The 27187-nt window shown below is 38.0% G+C and overlaps 1 protein-coding gene across 4 annotated transcripts in view; it reads left to right on the plus strand.

Annotated features, from left to right (window-relative positions):
- Positions 1 to 2531: 2531 nt before the first annotated feature.
- Positions 2532 to 27187, plus strand: part of SLC6A20 (solute carrier family 6 member 20) — a 49234-nt gene continuing 24578 nt past the window's right edge. For 2 of the 4 annotated variants that reach the window (XM_026678490.2, XM_087945566.1), the window contains exons 1-5: positions 2532 to 2754; positions 12417 to 12557; positions 14728 to 14819; positions 25713 to 25940; positions 27006 to 27116. In XM_026678490.2, coding sequence (XP_026534275.1) covers positions 2634 to 2754; positions 12417 to 12557; positions 14728 to 14819; positions 25713 to 25940; positions 27006 to 27116 — 693 coding nt within the window. In that variant the 5' untranslated portion in view covers positions 2532 to 2633. The remainder of the gene's footprint in view (positions 2755 to 12416; positions 12558 to 14727; positions 14820 to 25712; positions 25941 to 27005; positions 27117 to 27187) is intronic. The other 2 variants (XM_087945564.1, XM_087945567.1) reach the window with 2 other exon arrangements.

Raw genomic sequence — 27187 nt, forward strand, 5'->3', positions numbered from 1 at the left:
ACAAGGAAGTAAATACAGATAAATGGGGACAGTAAGACATGCTGTGTGCTTATCCATGCATTCTGGTGCGCTTATCCTTGGTCCCTTTACAGACCTCTAAGGAATGGGGTGAGATCCACGGTAGACAGTTTGAGGTTGAGGGTTTGAGGCTGTAACAATGGAGTTGGGTAGACACTCCAGGTGTTAATCACTATGTTGCTGAAGTTGTAGTTTCTGCAATTGAGTTTGAAGTGGCTTACCTTGAGTTTGTATTGATTGTTTACCAGTGTATTATTGTGGTTGAAGCTGAAGACATTGTTGACAGGTAAGACATTGTAGCAGATAATTTTGTGTACTATGCTTAGATTGGACCGCAGGCAGCACAGTTCCAGATTGTCCAAGCACAAAATTTCAAGCCTGGTGGAATAAGGGATTCTATTGTGAGTAGAGGAGTAGAGTACTCTTCACCTAGAATGCCTCTGAACCCACTCAATCATGTTAATATCCGATATACAGTATGGATTCCAGGCAGATGAGCTGTATTCAAGAATTGGTCTGGCAAAGATTTTGTATGCCCTAATTAGCAATACAATGTTACTGGAGAAGAAGCTTTGCAAAATTAGGTTAACAACTCTTAATGTCTTTTTGGCAATGCTGTTCTAGTGAGCTCTAGGGCTTAGATGTTTGAGATGAGTACTCCTTGGTTCTTGACAGAATGAGGGTCATCTACGAGATCGTTTCCGCCCAAATGGTATTTGGTGTTCTGATTTTTATTGCCAATGTGTAGGACAGAGCATTTATTAGTTGAGATTTGGAGTTGCCAATTATGCGACCATTCTGACACATAGTCAAAGTCACTTTGTAGGGCAGCAGCATTGTCAGTGGTGTTCAATAATTTTATGTTATCAATGAAGAGGATGCAGCTCCTTTTAATATGATTGCATAGGTCACTGATGTAAAGCGGAAAGAGTGTGGGTCCTAAAATGCTGCCTTGGGCGACACTGTTGCTAACTAGTGCTGGATTTGATAAGGTCCTCCCTATTTCATCTATTTGTTGCCTGTTTGACAGGAACATGGCTATCTATTTGTGCAGGGATCCAGAGATGACGTAAGAACTTAGTTTCAACAGTAGTTTGTTGTGCACCACTGAATCAAAGGCTTTACAGAAGTCTTTGTAAATTGTGTCTATTGCTTTACCCTGGTCAAGATGTGCCTGTATGTTGTGGAAATAGTTTTACCCAGCTCTTCTTTGTAAAATAAAAGCTGTTGCATTTTCAAGCCTCTTCTTGAGTCTCATTTTGGCATTCTGGTGACTCACATGCATTTTTGGACCTTACAGTAACAAAAAACTAATTCTTCTGTGTAGTGACACCTCGATTTGAATAGCCTAAAACTGATAGCTCTAAGTAAACCCAATCAAATGATAGATGCAGGCCTATACCAGTGATGTTATTCTACCAGTTCGGCCTGGTTCAGCCGAACTGGTAGCTCTGAGAATCATCTGTGAGCAAATTGGTTTGTTCTGATGATCAGTTGTTGGGCCCTCACACCCGCCCCAGCTCTATACTGACCTTTATTTCCTGCTTTTCAACTTCAGCTGCTTCGCGTGGCACAGCCAATTGCTGCATGTCAGCTGTTTTACACACAGGGCTTGCAGCAGAAGGTGAGTTGTAAATGCTGTGCATGTGCAAAGCACGCACTCACATTGAACCAGTAGGGAAAAATTTTGAAACCCATCACTGGTCTATACTTCTTGGAAAGCATGACTTTTGCTAGTCTAGGATGTCTTATTCCAATGATATGCATGGCCACTACTTATTCTTAGAGTCGGCCATTCTCTCCCACATATAGTTTGCAAAGCTGAATCTACATCTTCAGAATTAAATTAATCTGAAATAATGCCATTCTTTTAAAGTCTAATTGGTATAATTATTGGAAAGCAAGATATATTTTAAGTTCACTCTGTACCTACTGAGTTATCCCTTTCTTACAGAAAGCCCTGAAAGAATGTTTTAGATATGTCAGAAAAACCTTTCCCAATCCCCAAGTTAATTGACAAATTAAATAAAATGTTTGTAAAGTGGGGCTACCAAATCTGTTACTGAAATGTAGTAGGTCACTTGACAGCATCAAAGGATTACAGCTTTCAGGATGCTTTTGTTTCCCTCTAGTGGTCATCTGGATATTTGCAGCCCAGGTCTTTATTGTGAGGTGACAAAAGCATTAACTCAAGCTCCTACTGGGCTGTATGTTTCCCCCAGTGAATAATTAAATTGGAGTTGCTGACAGGTAGAAATAGTTTCAAGAACCCCATGTAGTTGTTATAATGTAATCTTGTAGCTTCAATTTTTTTTTGCATAAGGCTAGCGTAAGGGCAAACTAAACCACCATACTTCAGATCTTTCCCAGAAATGCAACTGAAATCTAAATAGGAATGCCTTTGTTACCATTTGTTTTCTTCTTTATTTATCTAACCAGCATTCCGACTTCACAAAGTGCTGTTAATAAGATTAGTAATTAAAAAACTTGAATGGCAATTGGCAAGCAGACTCTCTTCAGAGTTGAGTTGGCACCGTGTCACCAACAGGCTTTGATGAGTATTTGGAAGAGTGAAGCCAGACACATTCAACTGTTGCTAGTGTCTAAGAGCAAAAATGGAGAAATCCAGACCTTTATGGGACAATCATTTCCAGTTTCTTTTTGCCTGTATTTCTTATGCAGTAGGTCTGGGGAATGTATGGCGGTTTCCTTATTTATGCCAGATGCATGGAGGCGGTGAGTAGAATTTATGCTTCTCAATTTGCCATTTGAGAATAGGTGGGTTCATTTTTAAAACTGTTGTGTTGTCTTTGACAGAGTAGCCTCAGGTGTCAGAAATGAGAAATAAGCAATTGCTCCAATCTTCAAGGCAAGCAAAGAATATTAGCACAAATGTGACATTTCTTCTTTTCATCATAAAAAATATTCTTCTTTGCTTCTTTTTTCATTAATACATTTCCATTTTGGCACCTAGTAGATTGTAACTTTCTAAACCAAAAATTATTCTTAATATTAATTTAGTGTAAAAGATGTTACTACCTCGACTTACAACCTGTTGCTTACAGCCATTTGCACTTATGATAGATCCCGCAAAAGCTACTTATGACCTGTTTTCAAAGTTATGGCAGCTGCACATATACATATGCACGCACACATACATCATGCACACATGATAATATTTTGGGCATTTGGCAACTGATTCACTTTAATGGCTGTATCAAGCATCCTGCAGTTATGTGACCATAATTTGTTATGTTTTTGCTGAATTCTGGCATTTACTTTTGGTTTCTTGGAAAAAATGCATATTGGTGAAAATGTATTCAATTAGCTACCATGTTATTTGCTGAACAATTGTTGAAAAAACAGTTTGTGATGACTCAATTTATGACACCAGCAACCTGTAATTCCAGGCTCAATTATTTTGGACTACCTGTAGTGCTATTACTATTACTCTTGTTGTAACTGTTGAAGTTGAAAGGCTATTATTAGCCAAATTATTTTTGTACATACTGTGTATTATTATTATTAGTTTTATTAACACAAAAAAACAAGAAGACACACTGCAGCAAATTTGTAGCATATTGAAGATATAGTGGGAACTTTTTGTTTAATTTTACAGTCCTATTTTCCCCTCTACCCCAAGTCCACTCCAAGGATAAAACACTCAGACACAAACTAAGCAATGTGATATATGCAGTACAATGCAGTGAGTCATATGCAGATCTGTACATTGAGGAAACAAAACAACCATTTCATAAATGCATCAAACAATATAGGAGAACAAACACATCAGGACAACATTCAGCAGTCCATCTGCATCTAAAAGATACAGGCCATTCTTTTGAAGATGCAAAGGTCCTTTCTGTTCAAACTTTTTGAACAGAAAGGACCACTAGTTTGAAAGAGGGGTCAAAGAGGCCATCTGTGTCAAAACTGAACAGCTTGCTCTCAACAGAGGGGGAGGGATACAGCATCATCTATTTCCAATATACAACACAATCCTTTCAGCAATTCCAAGAAGGCTGCACAGGTGACGTTGATGACACAAATAAACCTCCAAGTGGCCTTAATGACCTTATAAAAGAATGCAAATGACCATCTGTCTGCAAGGAATATAAATCCTTCTGTTTCCCATCATCCAATCAGAGCTAAAGAAGCTTCTGGATGAGAAGTGAAATGGCTTCAAAAAAAAAAAAAAAAAAAAACACAGATAGTCCAGTTGTTGAATTTATGTTTTACTGACAAAGAACAAAAGGGAGACTAGTATAGATCTATTTCAAGATATTTAGCTCTCATTAGCCAGCCATACCCTAGTACAGTGGTGGCAAACCTATGGCACGCATGCCAGAGGGGGGACTCAGAGCCTCTGTGGGCATGTGCGCCATCATCCCAGCTCAGACTGGGAAGTTGGGAGATATCTGGAGAAGGGGCAGCCAGTGTAGGCTGAGCGGCAAGTCGTCTTGCTTTGTGCATCCAATGCAGTACCTGCTTCGCCAACTGAGCTCTGACATCCGGGCTTCCCCAAGGCATCAAAGGCACAGAGGGCTTGCTGGGAAGCCCACCAGCATGTTTACAAGATGGCAGTGTCCAGGAGGGCTGAAGTGCTGCGTCTCTATCGGGCCTTGCTGTGAGAAAGCCAGGCTTTCAACGCCTACAGCTATAGATAGGAAAAGGGGGGCATATTGTGAGTGGAGCCTTCAATGCCAAGTCCCTCTTCTGTCCCCATGAAAACCATCCCACCCACTCCAGTTAAATGTGCATAGGGTGATAGGGTTTGTTTTAAACAGATAAAAAGATCTGTGCTGCTCGTTGTCAAAACCCAAGTGGAAGAGAGGATGGAAATGGTTTTAGTTTTAAGCGTTTTATTTTGCTTTATTTTATTTTTTACTTAAATACTGGGGTAGAGGGGAGTAAGTAAAAGAAGGCCAGTTTGCCAATTGAGAGCTAAAGTGGACATTTATAATTTACAAAGGACTACAGGACAGAAATATAATGCTTAAATTCAATTTACTCTGTCTTTATTTTAAGCTCACTGCCTTGTCCTGTAAATGTGTTTGGTTTCATAACGTTATATAATAAAGGAGACATTATTCAATCTTGCTAATCTGCATTTGCAGATGAGAAAAACAGACTAGCAATGAGTGAATAGGTACATAAAATTATGTAATGTCAAGCCCTTTAAGTGTGGGCAATTCTGAGAATAAATGGGAAAAGAGACTTTAATACAAATTGAATGCAGTATGATGTCTTTACTAGGGTTCCAGATCTGATCTGGAACACTTCAGAGAACCAGAACACTGTGACAAAAGTTTACACTTTTACCTATCTATGCTGTCATTTAATGGTGATTTGGAGTTTTGCCCTCCATATCTGGTAGCCTTATCCAGGAGGTGAATTTTTTTCTGCTGGATGCATTGGCATTTTCATCAGTTTTTATTTCAAATATTTTGAGCACAGCATGTATAGTCAGAAATTAAAAAACAGTATTGGTTTCTTCAAGACACTGATAGAGGAAGGTTCATATGATCATAAAATATCTTAACCACTAAAGCCAGTTTTCCAGATAAGCCTTTTATTTGTGTAATCAATATGCCTAATGGAATATTCCAGACAACTTTTAATATGATTTGTTGAACAAGCCATAGTAGTCAGATTTTATGTATAAAGGTAAACTTAACTGTAGACTTAACTGTAATTACCAAATCCAGTACCACCGCTGGGTTTCTGGGGAAAAAACACTTCTCATGAAAAAAATATACAAGAAAGAAAACAGAATTATGAACACAAAATTAACTGGATTTAATTGTAACTTTAAAATTCACATTATAATGTACCTTGGCTTTTCTTAGGGAGCTGAAGATGATACAACCAATTTCTCCAATTTTTTTCAACAATAACTATGTTGGATAAACTGAACTGAGAGAGGATAACTTCAAAAGCATGCCAAATGCAAACTTTTATCTTTCAATAAAAAGTTGTTTGTATCATTGAAAGTTCTGCTGTGTTTTTCTTTTAAGACAAAAAATATTAATGTATAAGTTGTTTTTTCTCAACTAAAACCTCAGTATTCAGATTAAATTGCCATGTTGGCACTTTTTGATAAATAAGTGGATTTTGGGTTGCAGTTTGGGCACTCGGTCTCTAAAAGGTCACGATCACTGCTTTATTTTTAGATAAGAGATAGGGTATGGAAGAAGAGATCACTTCTTGAATTTTAAGAGAATTTTAAAATTGTACTTGAAGGGGGAAGTTATTTTTTATATATTCTCAATCTATTTTTTTTCCTTTCTGTATTTTCTATTTTTTTCTTTTTATTATTTTAATTTGTACTAGTTTTTACTCTCTTTAGTTGATTTTCTAACATAATTACTATATAAAAAAGAAGTGTTGCTAGTTGCTCACTTCAGACTGCAAATCAGAGGTGGTATTCAGCAGGTTCTGACCAGTTCTGGAAAACCGGTAGCAGAAATTTTGAGTATTTTGGAGAACCAGCAAATACCTCCTCTGACTGGAGATTTTACAGTATCCTTCCCCTGCCATGCCCACCAAGACAGACCCACAGAACCAGTAGTAAAAAATGTTGAATCCCACCACTGCTGCAAACTATCATAAGATAATCTTGTGCCCTGAATGATTGTTTTAGACTAGGAAGAGCCAGGATATAAGTCTTTTTCAGCCTAGAAGCACATTGTTAGTTTTTATACCAAATCCAAAGAAAAATTGGAATCAAGAAATCTTGTCTGTCATTGGTTTATATATTTACAAATGAAATATTTAAATTAGATATTTAAAAGTTATGGATTTGACCTTACAAAAATGAATCTGAAATTGTACTGTGCAGTTAATGATGAACATATTATTGCCAGATTTATAAATTGTTGAAACTCATCTTGAAGAATGCATACATGAAACATCATAACGCAATGCTTAGAAAATGGCATGTGGATGAAAGATTCAAAATTTACATTAAATTATAAGAAAATGTTTATAAAATGATATACCATTAATATTTAATACCAGGTCAACATTAATAAAGATATTTCAAATTGTTGAAAACTTAAAGAAGGAACTTTTAACCATCTTTGGTGGACCTACAATAAATCAAAGAAATATTGGAGTAGGACTCATATCTTAATACAGAAAATTCTTAAAGTAAATATTAAAATACAACCAAACATTTTTCTTTTTGGCTTTTTTCAAAAAACTTGACAAAAATGGAAATTTATTGTTATATATGCAGGAAAATATTCTATGCACAAAATGGAAAGATGCTTTAATTTTCATCTGGACTTTGTGCTTAAGATGGGGAAAAAATAAATGCTGATTTTGGGTTTTGCTGATTAAATAAGTTTGCTGTTATAAAAATGGCTAATATATAAAGGTAAAGGTTCCCCTCACACATATGTGCTAGTCATTTCTGGCTCTAGGGGGCAGTGCTCATCTCCATTACAAAGCTGAAGAGCCAGCACTGTCCAAAGACATCTCCGTGGTCATGTGGTTGGCATGACTAAATGCTGAAAACGCACAGAATGCTGTTACCTTCCCACCAAAATGGTCCCTATTTTTCTACTTGCATTTTTACATGCTTTTGAACTGCTATGTTGGCAGAAGCTGGGACAAATAATGGGAGCTCACTCCATTACGTGGTGCTAGAGATTTGAACAGCCAAACTGCCTACCTTTCTGGTCAACAAGCTCAGTGTCTTAGCTACTGAGCCACCACATCCCTCTGCATGCATACATACATATACATGTACATATACATATACATATTAAGGCATTAAGAGTTGTTAACCTAATCCTACGTAGCTTTTTCTCTGGTAATATCACACTACTAACCAGAGCATACAAAACATTTGCTAGACCAATACTCGAATACAGTTCATCAGTCTGGAACCCACATTACATATCTGATATTAGCACAATTGAGAAAGTCCAGAAATATTTCACAAGAAGAGTTCTCCACTCCTCTACTCGTTGTAGAATACCTTATGCCACCAGACTTGAAATTCTAGAACTAGAAAACCTTGAATTACGCCGTCTTCGGTCTGATTTAAGCATGGTATATAAAATCATATATTGCAATGTCCTACCTGTCAATGAATACTTCAGCTTCAACCATAACAACACAAGAGCACACAATAGATACAAACTCAAAGTTAACCGCACCAAACTTGATTGCAGGAAATACGACTTCAGCAATAGAGTGGTCAATATCTGGAATACTCTACCCGACTCTGTAGTTTCTTCCCAAACCCCAAAAACTTTAACCTTAGACTGTCTACTATTGACCTCACCCCTTTCCTAAGAGGTCTGTAGGGGGCGTGCATAAGCGCACCAACGTGCCTACCGTCCCTGTCCTATTGTTTCTCTTATTCTTCTTTTATTTTTCTTATATGTACCCATTTCATGTATTCACAACTATGTATACACTTATACTTATTATCTTGTAAACAATTGGCAAATCAAATAAATAAATAAATAAATATACATATACATATACATATACATATACATGGTATTCAGCTCTATTTGGATATTTTCCCACATCATTATAGTTGTGCTTGTGTTGAGCTCATCAGGCTTGTGTATTGTGTTCAGACATAAGCCTGATGATGGCAGATGAGATTCTGCCGAAACGTCGCTACAACTTTAAAAGCACAACTATAATGAAGTGGGAAAATACCCGAATAGAGCTGAATACCATACATATAAATACCCGTGAAAACTTAAGAAAACATATGTGTATGTGTGTGTGTGTGTGTGTGTGTGTGTGTGTGTGTGTGTTTTTCATAGATTTTCATGGGTACAGGTATGCAGGTCTTGGCGTGTTCAGGTCTTTTAAGGTCTCAATCCGTATAAGATTGAGAGTATCTTGGTGATGTTTCGACGAGATCCCACTCGCCATCTTCAGGCTGGTGCTTTCAGCTTCGTGCTTGTGTGAGCAAAGCACAAAACCGAAAGCACCAGCCTGAAGGTGGCAAGTGGGATCTCATCGAGACGTCGCCAAGATACTCTCAATCTTACACAGGAAAAGACTCGAACATGCCAAGACCTGCGTGTGTGTGTGTGTGTGTGTGTGTGTGTGTGTAAAAGAAAAAAGTTGAGACTGTATATTATCATCTTATTCTATGCTAAAAGTCAAAAGTCAATGTTTCTGTTTCTTTTTCCTCTTCCCCTACTACACCATGTCCTCTTTCTCTTTTCCTCTCCTACTTTCTCACTATTTTCATTTTTCTTTGTATTTTATATATTGATAAACTATTTAAAAAGTTTATTGTTAATTTTTACCTGGGTCTTTCTCATGAACTGCAGATACATACAAATATACAGTAACACAAATACTAAATATAAATAAATATGTTCTGGGAAGAAATAATGTTTTATCATTGTAGTTAGGAATAGTTGCCTAGGCAGGGATGCTGGCTTGAAAACCTAGAAGTTTATGGAAGATGTCAAGCTTCTGCAATTTGAAGGAGTAGAAACTGAACATTCTTTTCCAGCTCAAATATTTATCCAATCTGGGGAATTATATGGAACAATGAAAAAACAAAACTTTTATTTAAGGTGGATTTTTCTAAATCCCTTAGGTTTTATGTGGTTCAAAAAACTTTGCTGGTACAGTAGTTTAACTAAAAAAATCCTAAATCCTGAAAAGTTCCAGCGACTTAAATGCTGTTGGCCTAGATCAGATGTACGTCACTTTGTACCATGTGACCCAAACATCTTCTTTGGTATGTACTAGCCTCCCTGCCTCAACTGTTTTAAATAACTATGATCATAACTTTGTCAAAAAGAATGATTTATGGTCCAAGCCTTGAAATCCTCTTTGATTAAATCAAACATCGTTTTTGTAAGTTTAGCTTTCTTGGGTTTTCTTTATTTACTTAAAGCCAAAATATTTATGTAAATATCTATTATTTAGTGTTTAATTTCCAGGATTAGCAAGGCAGTCTATAAAAACAAGTGATGAAACTGAAGTAAATGCATTTTATTCAGGAAATTATTTTCATGGCTTCCTGTCTGGGCCCCTGGTAACAGATATTTTCTGCAGAGAAACTTCCTCCTTCAAGGATATTCTTATTGGATCAATGCAATTGTACAGCAACACAGCAGCACGAAGAAAAGGAGTTCCCCAACCCTTTTAGGTCAGCAAACACATTGCGACTTATAGAAATATATCATGGAAACCCTCACAGATTGGTTGCCAGAAAGTAAACTGAGAAGGTTATTTCCACTCTTCCTGGTAATCCTTTTTCTTCTGAAATGGTGGGCCCATTTTCACATCACACAGTCATTTTTTATTCCTAGTGACTATATAGATAGATCTTCACCAGTCAGCTATTTTGCTTAATTTCTAAAAATGTGTCTAAGATCTATTTGCACCAGCAACGTACTTGAAAATAAAGAGGATGCTTACAGCTGTTTGTTTTGCAACATGCTAGCTTCCCTTTTATTTTATTTTTTAATTAAAACAATTTTAAGAAATAAGCTAAGGTAAGATATTGAGTTTGTCTGGCCCAGACAAATCTATGGAGATTGTAAGTTATCCAGGTCATGGTGGTACCAAAGGTGCTTTTTCAAGATGCAACTGGACTATCTTTTAGGACAGTGATGGCCTTTTAGAAACCATGCCAAACTGCAACCCAAAACCCATTTATTTATTGCAAATTTAATCTGAATACTGAGGTTTTAGTTTAGAAAAAACAACTTATACATTAATACCTTTTGTCTTAAAAGAAAAACACAACAGAACTTTCAATGATACAAACAATGATACAAGCTTGGAAAGAAGGCTTCACTAATCCTCTTTAGAGTGGGGGAGGTATAAAAAATTGAAAAAGTATAACTTTAAAATAGATTTTGTCAATCCTAATTATATATGCTAAAGGTTCTACTGATTTCAGTTAGCAAATATTTATTTCTGCTTGTCGGTTTTGGCTTTTTATTTTTTTAGCTTACTCTGTAACTCAAGATGTAGATCATACATTACTATTACTATTTCCTCCTCCTCCTTCCTTCAATTCTGAGAGGTGGATTGAACTGAGAGAGAGTGACTGATCCAAAGCTACCCAAATACCCATCCAGCTTTCATACCTAGGGCAAGACCAGAATTCATATCTTTTAGTTTCTTGGCCAGCACTTTAACCACTAGACCAAAACCAGGTCTTTATGTACTTTTGATCTTTTCTCACTTTCCTTGGTTATAATTTAATGTTTTTATAGCACTTAGTTATACTTTAACCGAAACTCTATCTGAACTGTTTGAAAGATTCTATTTAATCACATCTAGATGATGTGATTTATAGAAAATTATTCTGGCAAACCCATCCAGTCTATAGGCTAATTATCAAGCTCGAATTCTAGAAAAAGGAAGGTAGAGCAAGAAATAAATAACCAGGCAAAACCAGATATGAATCCTTTCCATTTAGAAACAATTGTTTCCTAAGAAAAAGCCCCACTGGGACTCATTTTAAACAGTTTCATATACTATTATATTGTATGCTACAATCTGCATGCCTAAATCCATTTCCCCAAAGATTAATCACACTGAAGTTGTTAGGTTTTCTTTCTGGATGGACATATATCCTAATGTTTGTGGAATGTACCTGAGCAATTAGATATTACAACACAAAGTTGAAACACAGTCAAATGAAGGAGAGTAATGGGCACAAGTGACAAAATGTGCCTCACAACACAGGTTTTTTTTAAAAAAAATTCATAATTTGATGTTGCAGTACAAGTAAGAGCAGTACCTGTGCTGCTATCATGACATGCATTTTGGAATCAATGTAATTAGGAATGGATGCCTATGAATAGAAGTGGCCATGGAGATATGTGACTAGATTTCTGTGACTAGATTCACACATGATGCTCAGATGTAAAGTGGTTGCTTGGTTTTGGCTTAGCATATGAACCAAGAGTACTTTATTCTTTCAAGCATGGCTATAAAAATTCTGATTTCACATATAGTTTGTTTGTTTTTTAATTATATTGAAATAGTATTGTTCAATGTTTGTGTTTTGTATCGGGGATTGGGTATGTGTCCTTTCTGAAATATATAATTCTCATTCCATTCATTCATTATGGAGAAAGTTTTTGCTGTCAAAGTCAGGAACTATATTCTGGTGTTTTTATTGTTTATCTCTGTATTTTCTGGAGACGTTTGTTGAAACAAGTTTTACAGAAATTTTCAGCATTAATTTGGTGAATGAAATAGAATGAAATGGGAGATATGTTGGCAAGCATACTGGCTGGGGAACACTGGGAATTGAAGTCTATGCATATTAAAGTTATCAAGTTGGAAAAAACACTACATTATTAAGCACTTATGTAAAGCTTTTAGCTAAGTTCTAGATTGTTGGTTGTGATCTATATATGCCTTTATTTCTCTTCCAGGGGGATTTTTAATCCCATACTTGATTATGTTAGTTGTGGAAGGAATGCCATTGTTATTCTTGGAGTTGGCAGTGGGACAACATATGCACCAAGGGAGCATTGGCACATGGAATGCTATAAGTCCTTACCTCTGTGGAGTTGGTGGGTTCTTGTCCATCTATTGCTTGTTTTTCTTGTTTAAAGAAAAAGAGATAAGAATTGGTTTTTAATATACCTGCTAGAGATCCATTATTTTGTCTGTGGATTCTACAGGTAGTCCTCAACTTACAACCATTTGTTTAGTGACAGTTCAAAGTTACAACAGCACCAAAAAAAGTGAATTGACTGTTTTTTACAATTGTTGTGAAACCTGTTGCAGCAGCCCCATAGTCAGGTGATCAAAATTTGAATGCTTGGCAACTGACTCATATTTATGACAGATCCAGTGCCCTGGGTCATGTGGTCACCTTTTGTGACTTTCTGATCAGCAAAGTCAATGATGAAGCCAGATTCACTTAACAAACTTGTTACTAAATTAATAATGGCAATAATTCACTTAATAACTGTGGCAAGAAATATTGTAAAACGGAGGAAAATTCACTTAACAAATGTCTTATTTAACAACATAAATTTTGGGCTCTGTTGTGGTTGTAAGATGAAGTATAGCTGTAATAAGTTTGTAAACATCTTGTTCTCACTTTTCCATCACAAGCTTTGATGAAAGGAAGGACAAACAATGCTTTTTTCTTTTAAAAAAATCTACATGCACAATTTCCATCCTCTCAAGTTACAAATATAAAATCAATCTTTTTTCAAATTTTAAATTGCACATGCAGGCCAATTGTTAATTAAGGAAAAACTTGAATTTTTTTCAAATAAGCAATTTTTGTCATCTCCAGTAATTGACATCAGCATCAAATATATTCATTGCTTATTTAAAAAGTCAGAAAAGGTTCAGAAGTCAAGCATTTCCCAACTGATATCCACCCAAAGATAGAAGCATAGCAGTCATATATAGAATCCAGTTGTCTGTTGAAAACATGAGGCAGCCTGCTTACTTTTATTTCTTTCTACAATGAGGAGGAAACAATTTTATCATTTTGGAAGAGTAATAGAGCCATCTAACCAAAACAGTTACTATATCTGGGGAAATGATATCAAAGAATGTAAATGTATATTCTGAAGGAAATGATGTTTAAAATAACAAATCCTGCTTTGTGAACTATTATGACATCTGGGCCTAACAATTGGGAAAATTGACTCTAAACCAATGTAGGCACACAGTAATTAAGACATGGATAAGAGCAGTTGACTCTTTCAATCGAAGGTGTAAAGAAAAAACACAGGTAAGACAGACTAAGGCAAGCAATTGAGCTACCTGACTATAACAGTATAAATTATGAAGAGGAAAGATTGAGGTTAAGTACAACTTTCTTATCTCTAGAATGGTGTTTCCTTCCCTAAGTTACCAGCCTTCTGACATTATATAACACAACCCACAAGGCGTTGAATGAAATGCTTATGGGCAGATCAACGCATCCATGAAAGAACAGTGCTATTTTATAGAAATTATTGATTTGCTGGGGGAAAAAAGTAGAGGATTCATTTGGTTCCATGCCATACCATGCGGTCCAGGCAACTAATTGTTGCAATGTGAAAAGCTCTTTGTTAAAGATTCCAACTATTCCATTCCCCTGAAAATACGTTTTGTTGGGTTTTTCCCCCCATTTCCTGCAGGAAGGATCCTACACCTCTTCTCTACTGAAAGTGCTTCCCTCTTCCATTTCCTCATTATTTCAAACTTTTACTAAATCTCCTTTTATTTGTCAGTAGTTAATAGCTACCAAAATTTGCAATAAAACCCAGAAAATAGAATGATAGAGAAGAATCTACTGTTTTAAGGCCTATCATTCACTCTGAGTGTTCTATTCATGTGAAAGGTTTCATGGAAATAATTACAGGAAAATATGTGAAGGGGGAGATTAATTAGAGTAAAACTGTGCATCTTCAAAAAATGATTCATTAGAAGTGCTGCAAGCTTCATAACTATGCCAGCTCTTATCAAACCTTTGCAGGAATGTAAGCACTGCATCTGGGTTGCTAATTAAAGCAGCCATTAATTTTTTAAGGCTTCTGCATGAGCTGTACAAATATAAGCTGCTTTAAGCAGTTAATTTATTAAAGCAATTCTTAAGTCAGTAGCATCTTTTTCAGGCTTGTAAACTTGCGATTGTTTTCAAAGCATTCACACTTCTATTGATTCTTTCTGAGGGGGTGATAACAATGATCAATTAAGTCCTGTTTCCTTGACATATATTTTTCTTGTTTTCAGGAATTGCCAGTGTTATTGTGTCATTTTTCCTCTCCATGTACTACAATATTATAAATGGCTGGGCATTTTGGTATCTCTTCCATTCATTTCAGGTGGGTCAATGCCTTGAACTTCAGTGATGTGTCAGTTATCTCCCTTTCTGCTAGGATGTTGTGCCTGAACAGGTTGAATGTGTATGTGTTCCAACTCCTATAAACACCAGAAACTGCAGAGATAATGGGGGGGCGGGGAGAGAAAGAAGGTAGGGAAGATGAGTTGGGATATCCAGTTCTCAAATGCAGTTTTGCCACTTTAGTGTGTTCCCAGCTATGCAAAAATATATTGTATGAAGGTCTCAAGAGAGAACTGTATAGGGTGAAATGCTGCTTATTTAAAATGCCTGACACCTGAGGGTAAGCACTGACTTCTCTTCCATTTCTGATTGGCAAAGCCATGGTTTCACATGTTATTCATCAGTCCTTTAGTAAGCCAACATAAATTGGCGGTCCTTCCTGTTTTATGATGGGACAGAATTTTACCTCGTGGATTCCCCCAGTGTCACTTCCTCTCCTATCAACATCCCCTGTTTTTGTGAACATGACCAGCAATTATTTCCTCTAATGCGAAATGGGACAAGGCTGAATAAATGTACATGGGTGTTTGGAACACCATGTGACTTACCTGTCAGTTGTATGGTTAAGGGCTTCTTCTCATATTCCTTACTGTAGCATAAACATACTTCAGGTAGCAATAATTATTTTATGTTTTGCCTCCTCAGCCCACAACTGAGGCAGCTTTATGTTGTATTTTACCACTTCACTTTTAAAGAATTATTGTCCCTCTTTTACTGGCACTATTTTTGCCATGAGTGTGATCTAGCTATATGTCTTCACAAGGGACAAAGTTAGAACAAATCAATAAGATTTATATGGTATAATAATACTATCGTGCAAATTCTGTGACTTATCTACTTGTAGCAGGCATTGTGGTACAGGTATATAATTGTGACGTTTGCATGATAGAATCATTGCATACAACCTTATGTTTGATGTCATTGTGGTTTGTTGCAAATGCCACTGATTCTAGTAAAATTAGCTGAATATATGGTTACTGACCTGATCTGGGTTGGGGAATCTGTCTAGCTCTTGCAAACCACTTTAGGATGTTGTGAGCATATCTAACCTCTCTGGTTATAGGATATAGCAGTCCATTGACATTTTGGGTTGGTTTTAGGAGACACCAAATATCTGGTATGTGACATCTGCTCATGTAATGTATACATTATACATTATAACCAGTGCTGTCTGAAATAATAGTGAAATAAATACATTTTGCAATTAAGCAAAATAATCTCTCCCTAAAATCATATATTGGATTTACTGATAGGTTATGGCAACATTTTGATGATGTTTCACACAAGAATTCTAATTGCATAATATTTCTTGGACTTGGGTTGTTCAGAGTGTACCAAGATGAAATGAGAATATATGACCAAACAAAATACTTCCCTGTAATAACAGTCATGACCTCTCACTTTGCTGTGCAATAGCAGTATCTGTTAAGATTGTGTGTGTGTGTGTGTGTGTGTGTGTGTGTGTGTGTTAGAAATGTAGAGCATTATCATAAAAATGACTCCTGTTCAGTTTAATTGCTTGGATGTAGAATAAAAGTTATGTTTACTTTTCCTTGTTTCAGTGCAGGATATACATTCATGTGGTACAAAATAGTATATCTTCTGCATGTGGAAGATTCCTATTTACTTTACAATTGAGGAAGAATGCCTTCTTTCAGCATATTTCACCATTTTCCATATTTATGAATGCTATTAGAGACAGAGATTCTAGTAGAGTAAAACAAGTAATGTCAATTCATAGTCATCTTTGACTTAAATAATACATAATAATTTCTTGGAATATATTGAATATTGAATATATTGAATACTGAATATTATTAGCAAGTTATAACAAAATGGCTTGGTGGTTTATCAAAATTTTATTATCCAACTAGGTAGCATAATCAATTGTTAATGAAATATTTAAGCCACTGTTATTAGCTTAATAGAAAATAAGCAGCTTTTGAAAACAACAAATCCTTTTCTCTGTAGGACAACAGCAAATGTGCAACAATTCTTACAACATAGACAGTTAGTGGCAAAATTTTGTATTCATATCTTTAGATGTTACCTGTTGAGTAATGAAATGTCTATAAGCAACCAAGTTCAGAGAACATCAGCGCTCCTCAAATGTATAACAATCTAGTCCTCCTTCTTGCACTTATTTATTTATTTAGTAATTGATTTGATTTGTCAATCGCTTACAAAATAATAGGTATAAGTGTATACATAGTTATGAATACATGAAATCGGTACATATAAGAAAAATAAAAGAAACAATAGGACAGGGACGGTAGGCACGTTGGTGCGCTTATGCACGCCCCCTACAGACCTCTTAGGAAAGGGGTGAGGTCAATAGTAGACAGTCTAAGGTTAAAGTTTTTGGGGTTTGGGGAAGAAACCATAGAGTCAGGTAGAGTATTCCAGACATTGACCACTCTGTTGCTGAAGTCGTATTTCCTGCAATCAAGTTTGGTTTGGTTAACCTTGAGTTTGTATCTATTGTGTGCTCTTGTATTGTTATGGTTGAAGCTAAAGTATTCATTGACAGGTAAGTCATTGCAATATATGATTTTATATACCATACTTAGATCAGACCAAAGACAGCATAATTCAAGGTTTTCTAGGTCTAGAATTTCAAGTCTGGTGGCATAAAGTATTCTACTATTCTGCAATGAGTAGAGGAGTGGAGAACTCTTCTTGTGAAATACTTCTGGACTTTCTCAACTGTGCTAATATCAGATATGAAATGTGGGTTCCAGACTGATGACCTGTATTTGAGTATTGATCTAGCAAATGTTGTATGCTCTAGTTAGTAGTGTGATATTACCAGAGAAAAAGCTATGCAGGATTAGGTTAACAACTCTTAATGCCTTTTTGGCTATGTAGTTACAGTGGGTTCTAGCACTTAGATCATTTGAGATGAGTACTCCAAGGTCCTTGACAGGGTTTGGATCATCAACAAGATCTTGACTATTCAGCTTGTAATTTATTTTCTGATTTTTTTTGCCAATATGTAGGACAGAGCATTTATTTGTTGAGATTTGAAGTTGCCATTTGTTTGACCACTCTGATAGTCAAGATCTTTTTGAAGAGTAGCAGTATTGTCTGTGGTATTGAACAGCTTTACATCATCAGCAAAGAGAACTCAATTGCTCTTAATATGATCACAGAGGTCATGTATGTGAAGAGAGTTGGTCCTAGAACACTGCCTTGGGGGACACCACTATTGACAGGTACAGAATTTAATAGGACACTCCCAATTTTGACCATTTGTTGTCTGTTTGCCAGGAATGCTTCTATCCAGTTATGCAGTTGTCCAGAGATACTATAAGATTTTAGTTTTAGTAGTAGTTTGTCGTGTACCACTGAATCAAAGGCTTTACAGAAGTCTATGTAGATTGCATCTATTGTTTTGCCCTGATCGAGTTGTGTAGTCCATATGTTTTTGCAGTGTAAGAGTTGCAGATTACAGGATAGTTTTTTTCTGAAACCAAATTGTTTATTAGAGAGTAGGTTGTTTGTCTCTAAATGGAAGATAATGGATTGGTTAATAATTGATTCCATGACTTTACAGGTGACGCAGCATAAGGAGATTGGTCTGTAATTTTCAACTAGGCTGGGGTCTCCCTTTTTGAAGATGGGGATGACTGTCGCTTGTGACCATAGGTTAGGCAAGGAGCTGGTCCTGAAAGATTTTTCAAAGATTATGCTTAGAGGTTCTGCTATGGCAGTGGATAGTTTTTTTCAGAATTGGCACATATTCCGTCTGGTCCAATAGATAGAGATGGTTTTAGATTGTGTAGTGCTTTTTCAACATTGATTTCTGTAAAATCGATATGTATTAGATCATTGTAGTTTTCTGTGGTTTGGCTAGGAAATACTGGGCATGATCCATTGCTGTTTACAAAAACTGAGCCAAAGAATGTGTTAAAGAGGTTGGCTTTAATGGTGTCATCATTGCAGTTTTTACCATTAGGTCCTATCATGGGTGGGATGGATCTTGAGTCTTTTAGTTTGTTGTTTACAAAATTGTAAAAAGCGCAGGTGGAATTAGTGCATAGAAGGTTTTCCTCTTGTTTAATGTGATAATTGGTGCATTCAGTCTTTATCTAGTGGCATAAATTTTTGTATCTGCTTTTGAAATTAGCAACATGACCAGATTTGTTTTTCCACCAGAGTGATCTCTTTTTGGATTGGAGTTTCCTTATTGTTATGGATAATCTGTTTTTTTTTTGTTTTGTTTTGGGAGTTGTTGTTGGTACATATAGTTTGATGACTCTTTTGACTTCAAGTAAAAATATGTTGTAATGGTCTTCAACAGTATTGCATCCAGTGAATAGAGATTGCCAATCAAGGGATGAGAGATCGTTGTTTATAAGATCATAGTTGCCTTTTTTGAAGTTATACTTAGGGATTATGTCATTGTGATTATTTTTGTGTGGGCATATGTTGAGACAAAAGTCAATCATATTGTGGTCACTGTTGGAAAAGGGTTCTTTAGTTTGTATTCTGTAAATTAAATTCAAACTATTGCAGAAGATGAGATTGAGGCAGTTGTTTAGTCTAGTATTGTTGGTTACTAGTTGTTCCAGTCCCAGATTTGTAACAGCATTGTAGAAGGTTGCGTGTATGGGTTCAGTTGTACATTCGTTTAGGGTCCAGTCAATATGAGGTAGATTGAAGTCACCAAGAAAGATAAAAGCATGTGGGCAGGATGTTGCCCATGTTAGTAGTGAATTTAGCTTGTTTACATGTTCATAATCAGGTGCTCTGTAACATAGTAAGAATCGAAATGTGAGATTTAAGGACAGTTCACAGACGATGGTCTCAGGAAGAGCAAGTTCTTGGGTAACTTGGATGTTTTTTAGATGTAAGGACTTTTTATAGAAGATAGCAACATCACCTCCTCTACGAACTTCATGATCTGACCGGCAAACATGATAGTCTCTTACTGTGGTAATGGAGTCAGGAAGAGATGCGTTGAGCCATGTTTCACAAACAAATATGATGTCGAATTTAGCAATATTTAGTAAGAGGAGAAATTCAGGTATTTTATTCACAAGGCTTCTTGCATTGAGTAGCTTGCATTTAAGGCCAGCAGTAGTTGGAATTGAATTATTATCTCTGGCAAGCATTGAAAACATTGGGAATAATAGAAAACCTCATGGGACATGTGGCAACATATAGGTCAAAGATAAAACAAAAGAGTGTCTGAGAGAGCCCTTGCACAAATTTGTTTTGTCCACCAGTTGCAGCCTTTCTTGGATCAAGAATCCCTGCACTCAGTCTTTCAAGCCTAGTCATTTCACATCTGGACTATTGCAATGCACTTTACATGGGGCTACCCTCAGTGGTGGGATTTAAATAATTTATCAACCTGTTATTTACTCTAATGACTGGCTAAGTAGGTGTGGCTGGGTGGTCATGTGACTGGGTGGTCATGGCCAACTCATCACTCATGTTGAGGGGTGCCTCACCTCACCTGGCCTCTCCTTGCCACACCTGGTCTGGCCTTGATCCTTCCCTCCCATCCATTCTTGCCACACCCGGGATACAAGAATCTCCTTCATATTCAGTTACTGGGAGTATCAAATGTTTTTTTCCCTAGCCTGCAATTTAATGTCCTCAAGTTGAGGCAGATGGTAGGACAAGAAAAAGCAGTGGTTGGAGTTGAAATCAATTACAGTGTCCTCTCATTCAAAACTGTCCCAAAGATAAATGAAAATGTATTAACCAGACTAGTTCTGAAGAGGCTTGTCATAATTAAAGCAACATCAGTTAATTTATTTAAAACAAATAACAATTCATACAGCCCCAGAAATCGACTTGAAACTTAAGCACCATAGTCAACAGAGTCTTTTCTTTATGTAAAAAAAGACAATAGTATCTTCAATATTCTTATTGCAGCATGAGATTTGTGGGTAACTCTATATTACCAAGGAACTAGTTCTGTATAATGATTTGGCAATTGGCTTTTAGGCAAAACTAATCCTTCTCCCTTTCAAGTTTGAATTGACAGCCAATTTAATCTCCCAAAGAGATCCAGAAAGCAGTACTTTGAACAAGGGAAAAGATTGCAAAATAAACAGCCCATTCCATCTTTATATCACTTTATCATGCTTTTTACTGTGCAATTATCTGTAATGTTTTTAATGTGTGGGCCCTTTCCATTGGCCAGCAGATGTTGCAATATGGCCTAACCAAAGTTTCCCCTTGGTTAGTTTGATCACAGTTTATTCAGTTCACTTAATTTACTAAGCTAGATAGGCACAGACCGCAATGAAAACTTGAAATTAATGGACTGGTTTGTGGCCCGCGGCTTCTGCCCATGACTACAAATAGTCCTTGTTTCATAACTTCTGCAGGTGGGTTCAATGGCTAAAAGCAGGCCTGGCATGGGCACAGGTGTTGGTGGTGTCACTGAAGCAGGTGGTGTCACTGAAGCGGCTCCTCAGTTGGTGGGGCAGCTGCACTTGGCTGAGTGCCACCAGAGGGAGGTGCGGAATCTGAACGAGGGTGGCTATCCCTGAGAGAAGGACCCTCGGTCGTCCCTCAGATGAAGGGATGAGATGCTATAAAACCTCCATGGCCTTATGTGGTGCTACCTGGCCACCTTGGGAGCAAGGGGGAATAAAGATGCCAGCTGGCAGGCCAAAGGATCAGGCTGAAGCATCACTTGCTTTGTTTCCCACCTCTGTTCTTGCAAGTTTAACTGCCTTTTCTCTTCCTGTGCAGATCTTCAAGACTGCCGCTCCCTAAATGGGAAAGCTGGCTGTGAAAAAAAGAGAGGCTGGGTGAGCCAGAATCAGATGCTTCCTGACTTCCCTCATCCAGGTGCACCAACCTCATATTCTCCCCTTTCTGCTAGCGCCCACCCCTTCTTTGCCTGGCAGCAAGGAGGGAGCGGGGGTGGCCGCTAGCAGAGAGGGAAGAGTGCGAGGTGGGTGTTTCTGGGATGAGGGGAGCTGGGAAGCATCTGGGTCCAGCTCACCCGGCCTCTCTTCCATTCTCAGCCACATGTGCTCCAACTGGCATGGTCTGATCTGCAATTTATTTTAAAAAAAGCTAAGGAAAAAAATGAGAAAAAATCATTCAGAATAAATTGAGAAGTATGCTTTGGCACTTTTGTCTAGGTACACTGACATTTGTGTTACAAATAATTAAGGAATGAAGAAAGATAAATGAATAAGTGAAGGGAAGTATAGATACATAAATATACCAAATTAAGGTTTGATTCACAGCAATTCTGTAGCTGCTGGGCGATCCTGTGTTTCCGTGTAGATAAGGATATCATCAAGATAAACCAAAACCCCTTTGTATAGATGTTCATGTAACACCTGATTGATCATTTGCATGAACACTGCAGGAGCCCCCTGTAGGCCAAATGGAAGAACGTTGAATTGGAAACAACCCATTGGGCAGTTAAAAGCAGTTTTCCATTCATCCCCTTCCTTAATTCGAACCCGGTAGTACGCTTCTCTCAAGTTGAGCTTCATAAAAATTTCCTTTTGGCCAAGTGGGTCAACATGTCCTTCATCAAGGGGAGGGGTTACACGTTCTCCACTGAAATAGCATTCAGGTTTCTATAATCAACACATAAATGAAGGGAGCCATCTTTCTTTTCACGGAACAACACTGGGGCTGCTACCTGGGGTCTAGCGAGTTGGATGAAGCCACGTTCCAAATTCTTATCGATAAATGACCGCAGCTCTTCTAACTCCCTCAGTGTCATTGAGTACAGTTTCGGTTTTGGGAGTTTCATCCCGGGTAAAATTTCAATATTACAATCTGTTAAATGATGGGGTGGAAGCTCATCCGAGGCCTTTTCGCTGAATACTTCCTTTAAGTCCCAATATTCCTCCGGAATTTTCTCCTCCCCCTTCAGTTTCTCGGTACCAGTGGAGGCCAGTTCAGTGGGATTCTTGAGTTTCGGTTGAGAATGCCCCTCCCCTTCTGGGCGCTGGTCAGTACGTATGCGCAATGACCCTTTCCTCCAATTGACGTGGGGGCTCCATTTCCGGAGCCAGGGCAATCCCAGTATTAGGGGCCGCTCCATCCCAGGAGCCACAATAAAACACAAAGTCTCTCTGTGCTTCCCCATCGTCATTTCTATTGGTTCCATTATGGAATGTGCAGGGCTACCCCCAGCTATCGATCCATCCAATTGGCAAAAGGCTATGGGTGTTTTTAAAGTCTTTAGCCTTAAGCCCATTTTCTCCACTACCTCTGAGCTGATTGCGCACCTTGTGCACCCAGAGTTTAACAAGGCCAGCATTTCCCGTTTGGCTCCCATTGTGGGTACCCTTAATCTCACTGGAATGGTCATAGGGCCATAGACAACAGTGAGTCGTCTTCGGATTCACTCTCTTCAGAAGAGGTTGGAGTTGGAGTTCTCAGCTCCTCTCCTTTCAGAGGGGCAATCTCTACAACCTCCTCCGCTTTAAGCACCATTGCGCGAGGCTTTGCTGGGGGGTTTTCAGGTTTTCTTCCTCCTCCTGGCACCCCCTTTGGTTTTAACTTGGCACGGCAATCTGCAGCCCAGTGACCTTCCTTCCCACATCAGAAGCAAGCAGTGGTCTTGGGTTTTGCCGCCATTCCTCCCTTTTGGGGTTTTAAGGCTTCTCGAGGGCTGGTGGGGAAGGACTTGTTCCAACCAAAAAAAACCCGGCGTCAGTTTCGGGTTAGATCAATTTCCACCTCTGCTGCCAGCACGTACCACAGCTGCAGCTCATTGGGGTCTCTTCTGGCAATACAGCTTTGATATACATCTTCATTTAACCCATCTTTAAAAGCTTCTATCAGGGCTCCCTGGGACCAGCCTCGAATATGACACGGCAGCTCTCTAAATTCCTGGGTGTAGTCGGCTACTGATCTCCGCCCCTGATTTATGGTCTTCATCCTAATTCTGGCCTTACGTTCAGCAAGTGGGTCTTCAAACCTGGCCTGCAGCGCAGTCATGAACAAGTCATAATTCATCAGCTGAGGGGCATTATCATTATGCAAAGTCACCATCCACTTTGCAGCTGTTCCCTCCAGAGCCCTGGTAACACATCTAACTTTGGCTGCTTCTGAGGAAAAATCCCCTCCATATTCCTCCATATGGCTCCAGACTTGTGCCAGGAAAAATCCTAACTCCTTAGGATCCCCCCATATTTTACTTCCAACGGAAGCACCTTTGGAGTTCTACGTCTTCTGGCAATTATTCCTCCTGCTGGGGGGCCCTGGGCTGCTGCTGCCTGCTGCGCTAGCCCGGGTTGATTTATAGGGGTGGCTGCTCTGATTCTTCTGACTGGGGCTGCCTCCCCCTCCTCTCCCTCATACCTTTGATCAGTTTGAGGTTCTCCAATAGCTTCATTTAAAAGATGCATGGCTTGAGTCAGTAAAAATTCTTTCTTTCCTTCTCCTGCCATGGCTTCTCTCTTCCACACCAACAGGTAGTGGTCACCCCTGGAGGAGGCTTTTCCTCAGGATCCTTCCAGCCGACTCCCCGGGACCATTTGGGTTTTACAGCTGGGTTTTCCCCAAGATTTAGTTCTGCAAACAAGTCGGCTTCCCCTGCTTCCTCTAGCAGCAGAGAATCTTGTCCTCCAGTTGCTCCCAGGTCTTCTTGGTCGCTGGCTGGATTTGACATGGTGTTCAGACCCCCTCGGAAGAAAATTTATTATTTCTCCGGGTGGGCTGGTAATGAGAGATTCAGAATAATGTCAGCTGGTGCTCCATTTAAAATCCAAGAAAGAAATACTTAGACTCTTTTAATTAGAGAAAAGATATATTTTACTGGAAATCAAGTGGTAGCAACAAAAGAATTCTGAATCTGAGAAAATAGGCGCATAAATCACATATACAAAGTAATGGCAACGTTCCCACCCCCAATAGTTCAAATGGTTCATCCAATTAAAAATTGTGTATATCATCATGTGGGCATCTCCAGGTGGTGATGAGGCTTCTGTCTGTTGACCTTGACATAGTTTGATAAAGAGTTGCAGCTGCGCATAGCATAGAATAGAAACCTAAGCAAGAATGTACCCCCCCCCAGTTTATACAGTTCTAGTCTGTAACACCTCCAGCTCACTTCCCATTACCATTCTCCCCCTCCTCCCCCCATTACTTATGACAGCCGAAAGATGCAAAGCAAAGGGAGAAAATCTTGAAGGCTGACACTGCTTTTAGGTGCGGTTCAAGGTTTTGGTCATCACCTTTAAAGCCATACATGGCGTGGCTCCAGGCTACTTGAGGAACTATCTCACTCCAATGAGACTGACTTGCCCTACAAGCATCAGCAAAGGGGGCATACTGCAGATCCTGTTAGCCAAGGAATTTCAACTGATGAGATCCAGAAGAGCTTTCTCTGCCATGGTTCCTACCCTTTGGAACATCTTACCTCCAGAGGTGAAACTGGCTCCCACCCTCCTGACCAGAGATGGTATTCAGCAGGTTCTGACCAGTTCTGGAGAAGTTCTGACCAGTTTCCGCTAGCAGAAATAATACTTACTGCTGTTGAAATTGTTAAGTATTTACAGAACTATTAGTTCTGACCTGAAAATTGTCGTGGGTGAGTTCTCACACTGGGAATTAAACCCAATGCATGTTCTCTACCACCAATAGTGGGATTCAATTTTTTTTTACTACTGGTTCTGTGGGCGGGGCTTGGTGGGCGTGGCAGGAGAAGAATACTGTAAAATCTCCAGTCAGAGGTAGCATTTGCTGGTTCTCCGAACTACTCAAAATTTCCATTACCAGTTCTCCAGAACTGGTCAGAGCCGGCTGAATACCACCTCTGTCTACCACATACCCATATTCCCCATATCTTGCACTGCAGCCTTTTTATTTGGATTGTCTGACAGTATTGGGAATTATCTATATGGGTTTAATGTGTGATTCATCCTGAAAGGATCCTTTGCCATGGGCAAGTTGTCCACTGAATATTAACCAAACAAATTATGAAGAAGAATGTGAGAAAGCAACACCCACTCAGTACTTTTGGTACAGGAAAACCCTCAATATTTCTCCATCTATTGAAGAAAGTGGAAGCATCCAATGGGAGCAAGCAGTTTGTCTCATCCTGGCATGGCTAGTGGTCTACCTGTGTATTCTGCGTGGAACAGAATACACTGGCAAGGTAAGAAATGTACTGGGGTTGAACATATTGGCATTTCATAAATACAACTGGTGCCAAGTAAAACAATCCTGAAAACATTTTAAAATAATTTGGGATTTAATTTTGCCAGGGAATTATAGTTAGTTTTATGAGTAAACACAATTAGTGTGGTGACTTTTTAACAAAGAAATAGTCTCTGAGCTCTGTGAATTTCTCTATCACAAAAGTTCAGTAGAAGAATTTAAAAAAACATATGAATAAAAATATGTATAATTGAAATGAAATAGGCAGTGCATGCCTATTTCAGTATATGTGCATGATTGCACGTATACACACATATATGAAACAAATACTGAACTGAACTGAAACAACATTAAACATTGTCATAGAAAGATTTGAAAATTTGCCCTACTAAATGATATCTCAATGACTAATAGAATATTAAATCATTGGGATGAAGTGACATTATTATTTTTCACAGTTACAATCATTGCAATATCCCCAAAGTCACGTAATCAAAATTTGAATGCTTGGCAGCTGGCAAGTATTTATGACAGTTGCAGTGTCCTGGAGTCATGTTATCATTTTATCAGCTTTTGTGACAAGCAAAGTCAATGGGGAAGCCCGATTCACTGAACAATTGTATTACTAACTTAACTGCAGTGATTCACTTAACTGTGGCAAGAAAAATAATAAAATGGGGTAAAATTCACTTGGTTAGCAATGGAAATTTAGGACTCAATTGTGGATGTAAGTCAGGAATTGCCTATATAAGCTTATTAAAGCCAGTGATATATATCATTGTCATAAGAAGGCAGAGCTTAAATTATGGCCATTCCAAATAATATTACATAACATTGAAGTATTTACTTTATTGATTGAAGGTCGTCGCTAAAATTCAGTATTGGTATATACATATTCACCATTTGGAATTTAACCTAAATGCTAAATATGCTAAATAATAGCATAATAATGCTAAATAGTGTTAAATAATAATATTCTTGAACTCATTTAGAATTTAAAATAAAGCTATTAATTCTCAGCTACAGGAATATTTGCACTTCTAATAAATGTACTTTTTTTCAGGTTGTTTATGTAACAGCTACATTACCTTATATAGTCCTTATCATATATTTGATCAGAGTCTTAACACTTCATGGAGCTACTAATGGACTGCGATATATGTTCACGCCAAAGGTACATTTAAAATAAAACATTAGCTATTAGCTTGCTGAAGGTACAGTCAATATTCCACAAAAATCCACTCT

This window comes from Notechis scutatus, chromosome Z (genome assembly GCF_049901735.1).
Source record: "Notechis scutatus isolate UNSWTSFEM ecotype Mainland chromosome Z, rNotScu1.2, whole genome shotgun sequence".
Lineage (NCBI taxonomy): Eukaryota > Metazoa > Chordata > Lepidosauria > Squamata > Elapidae > Notechis > Notechis scutatus.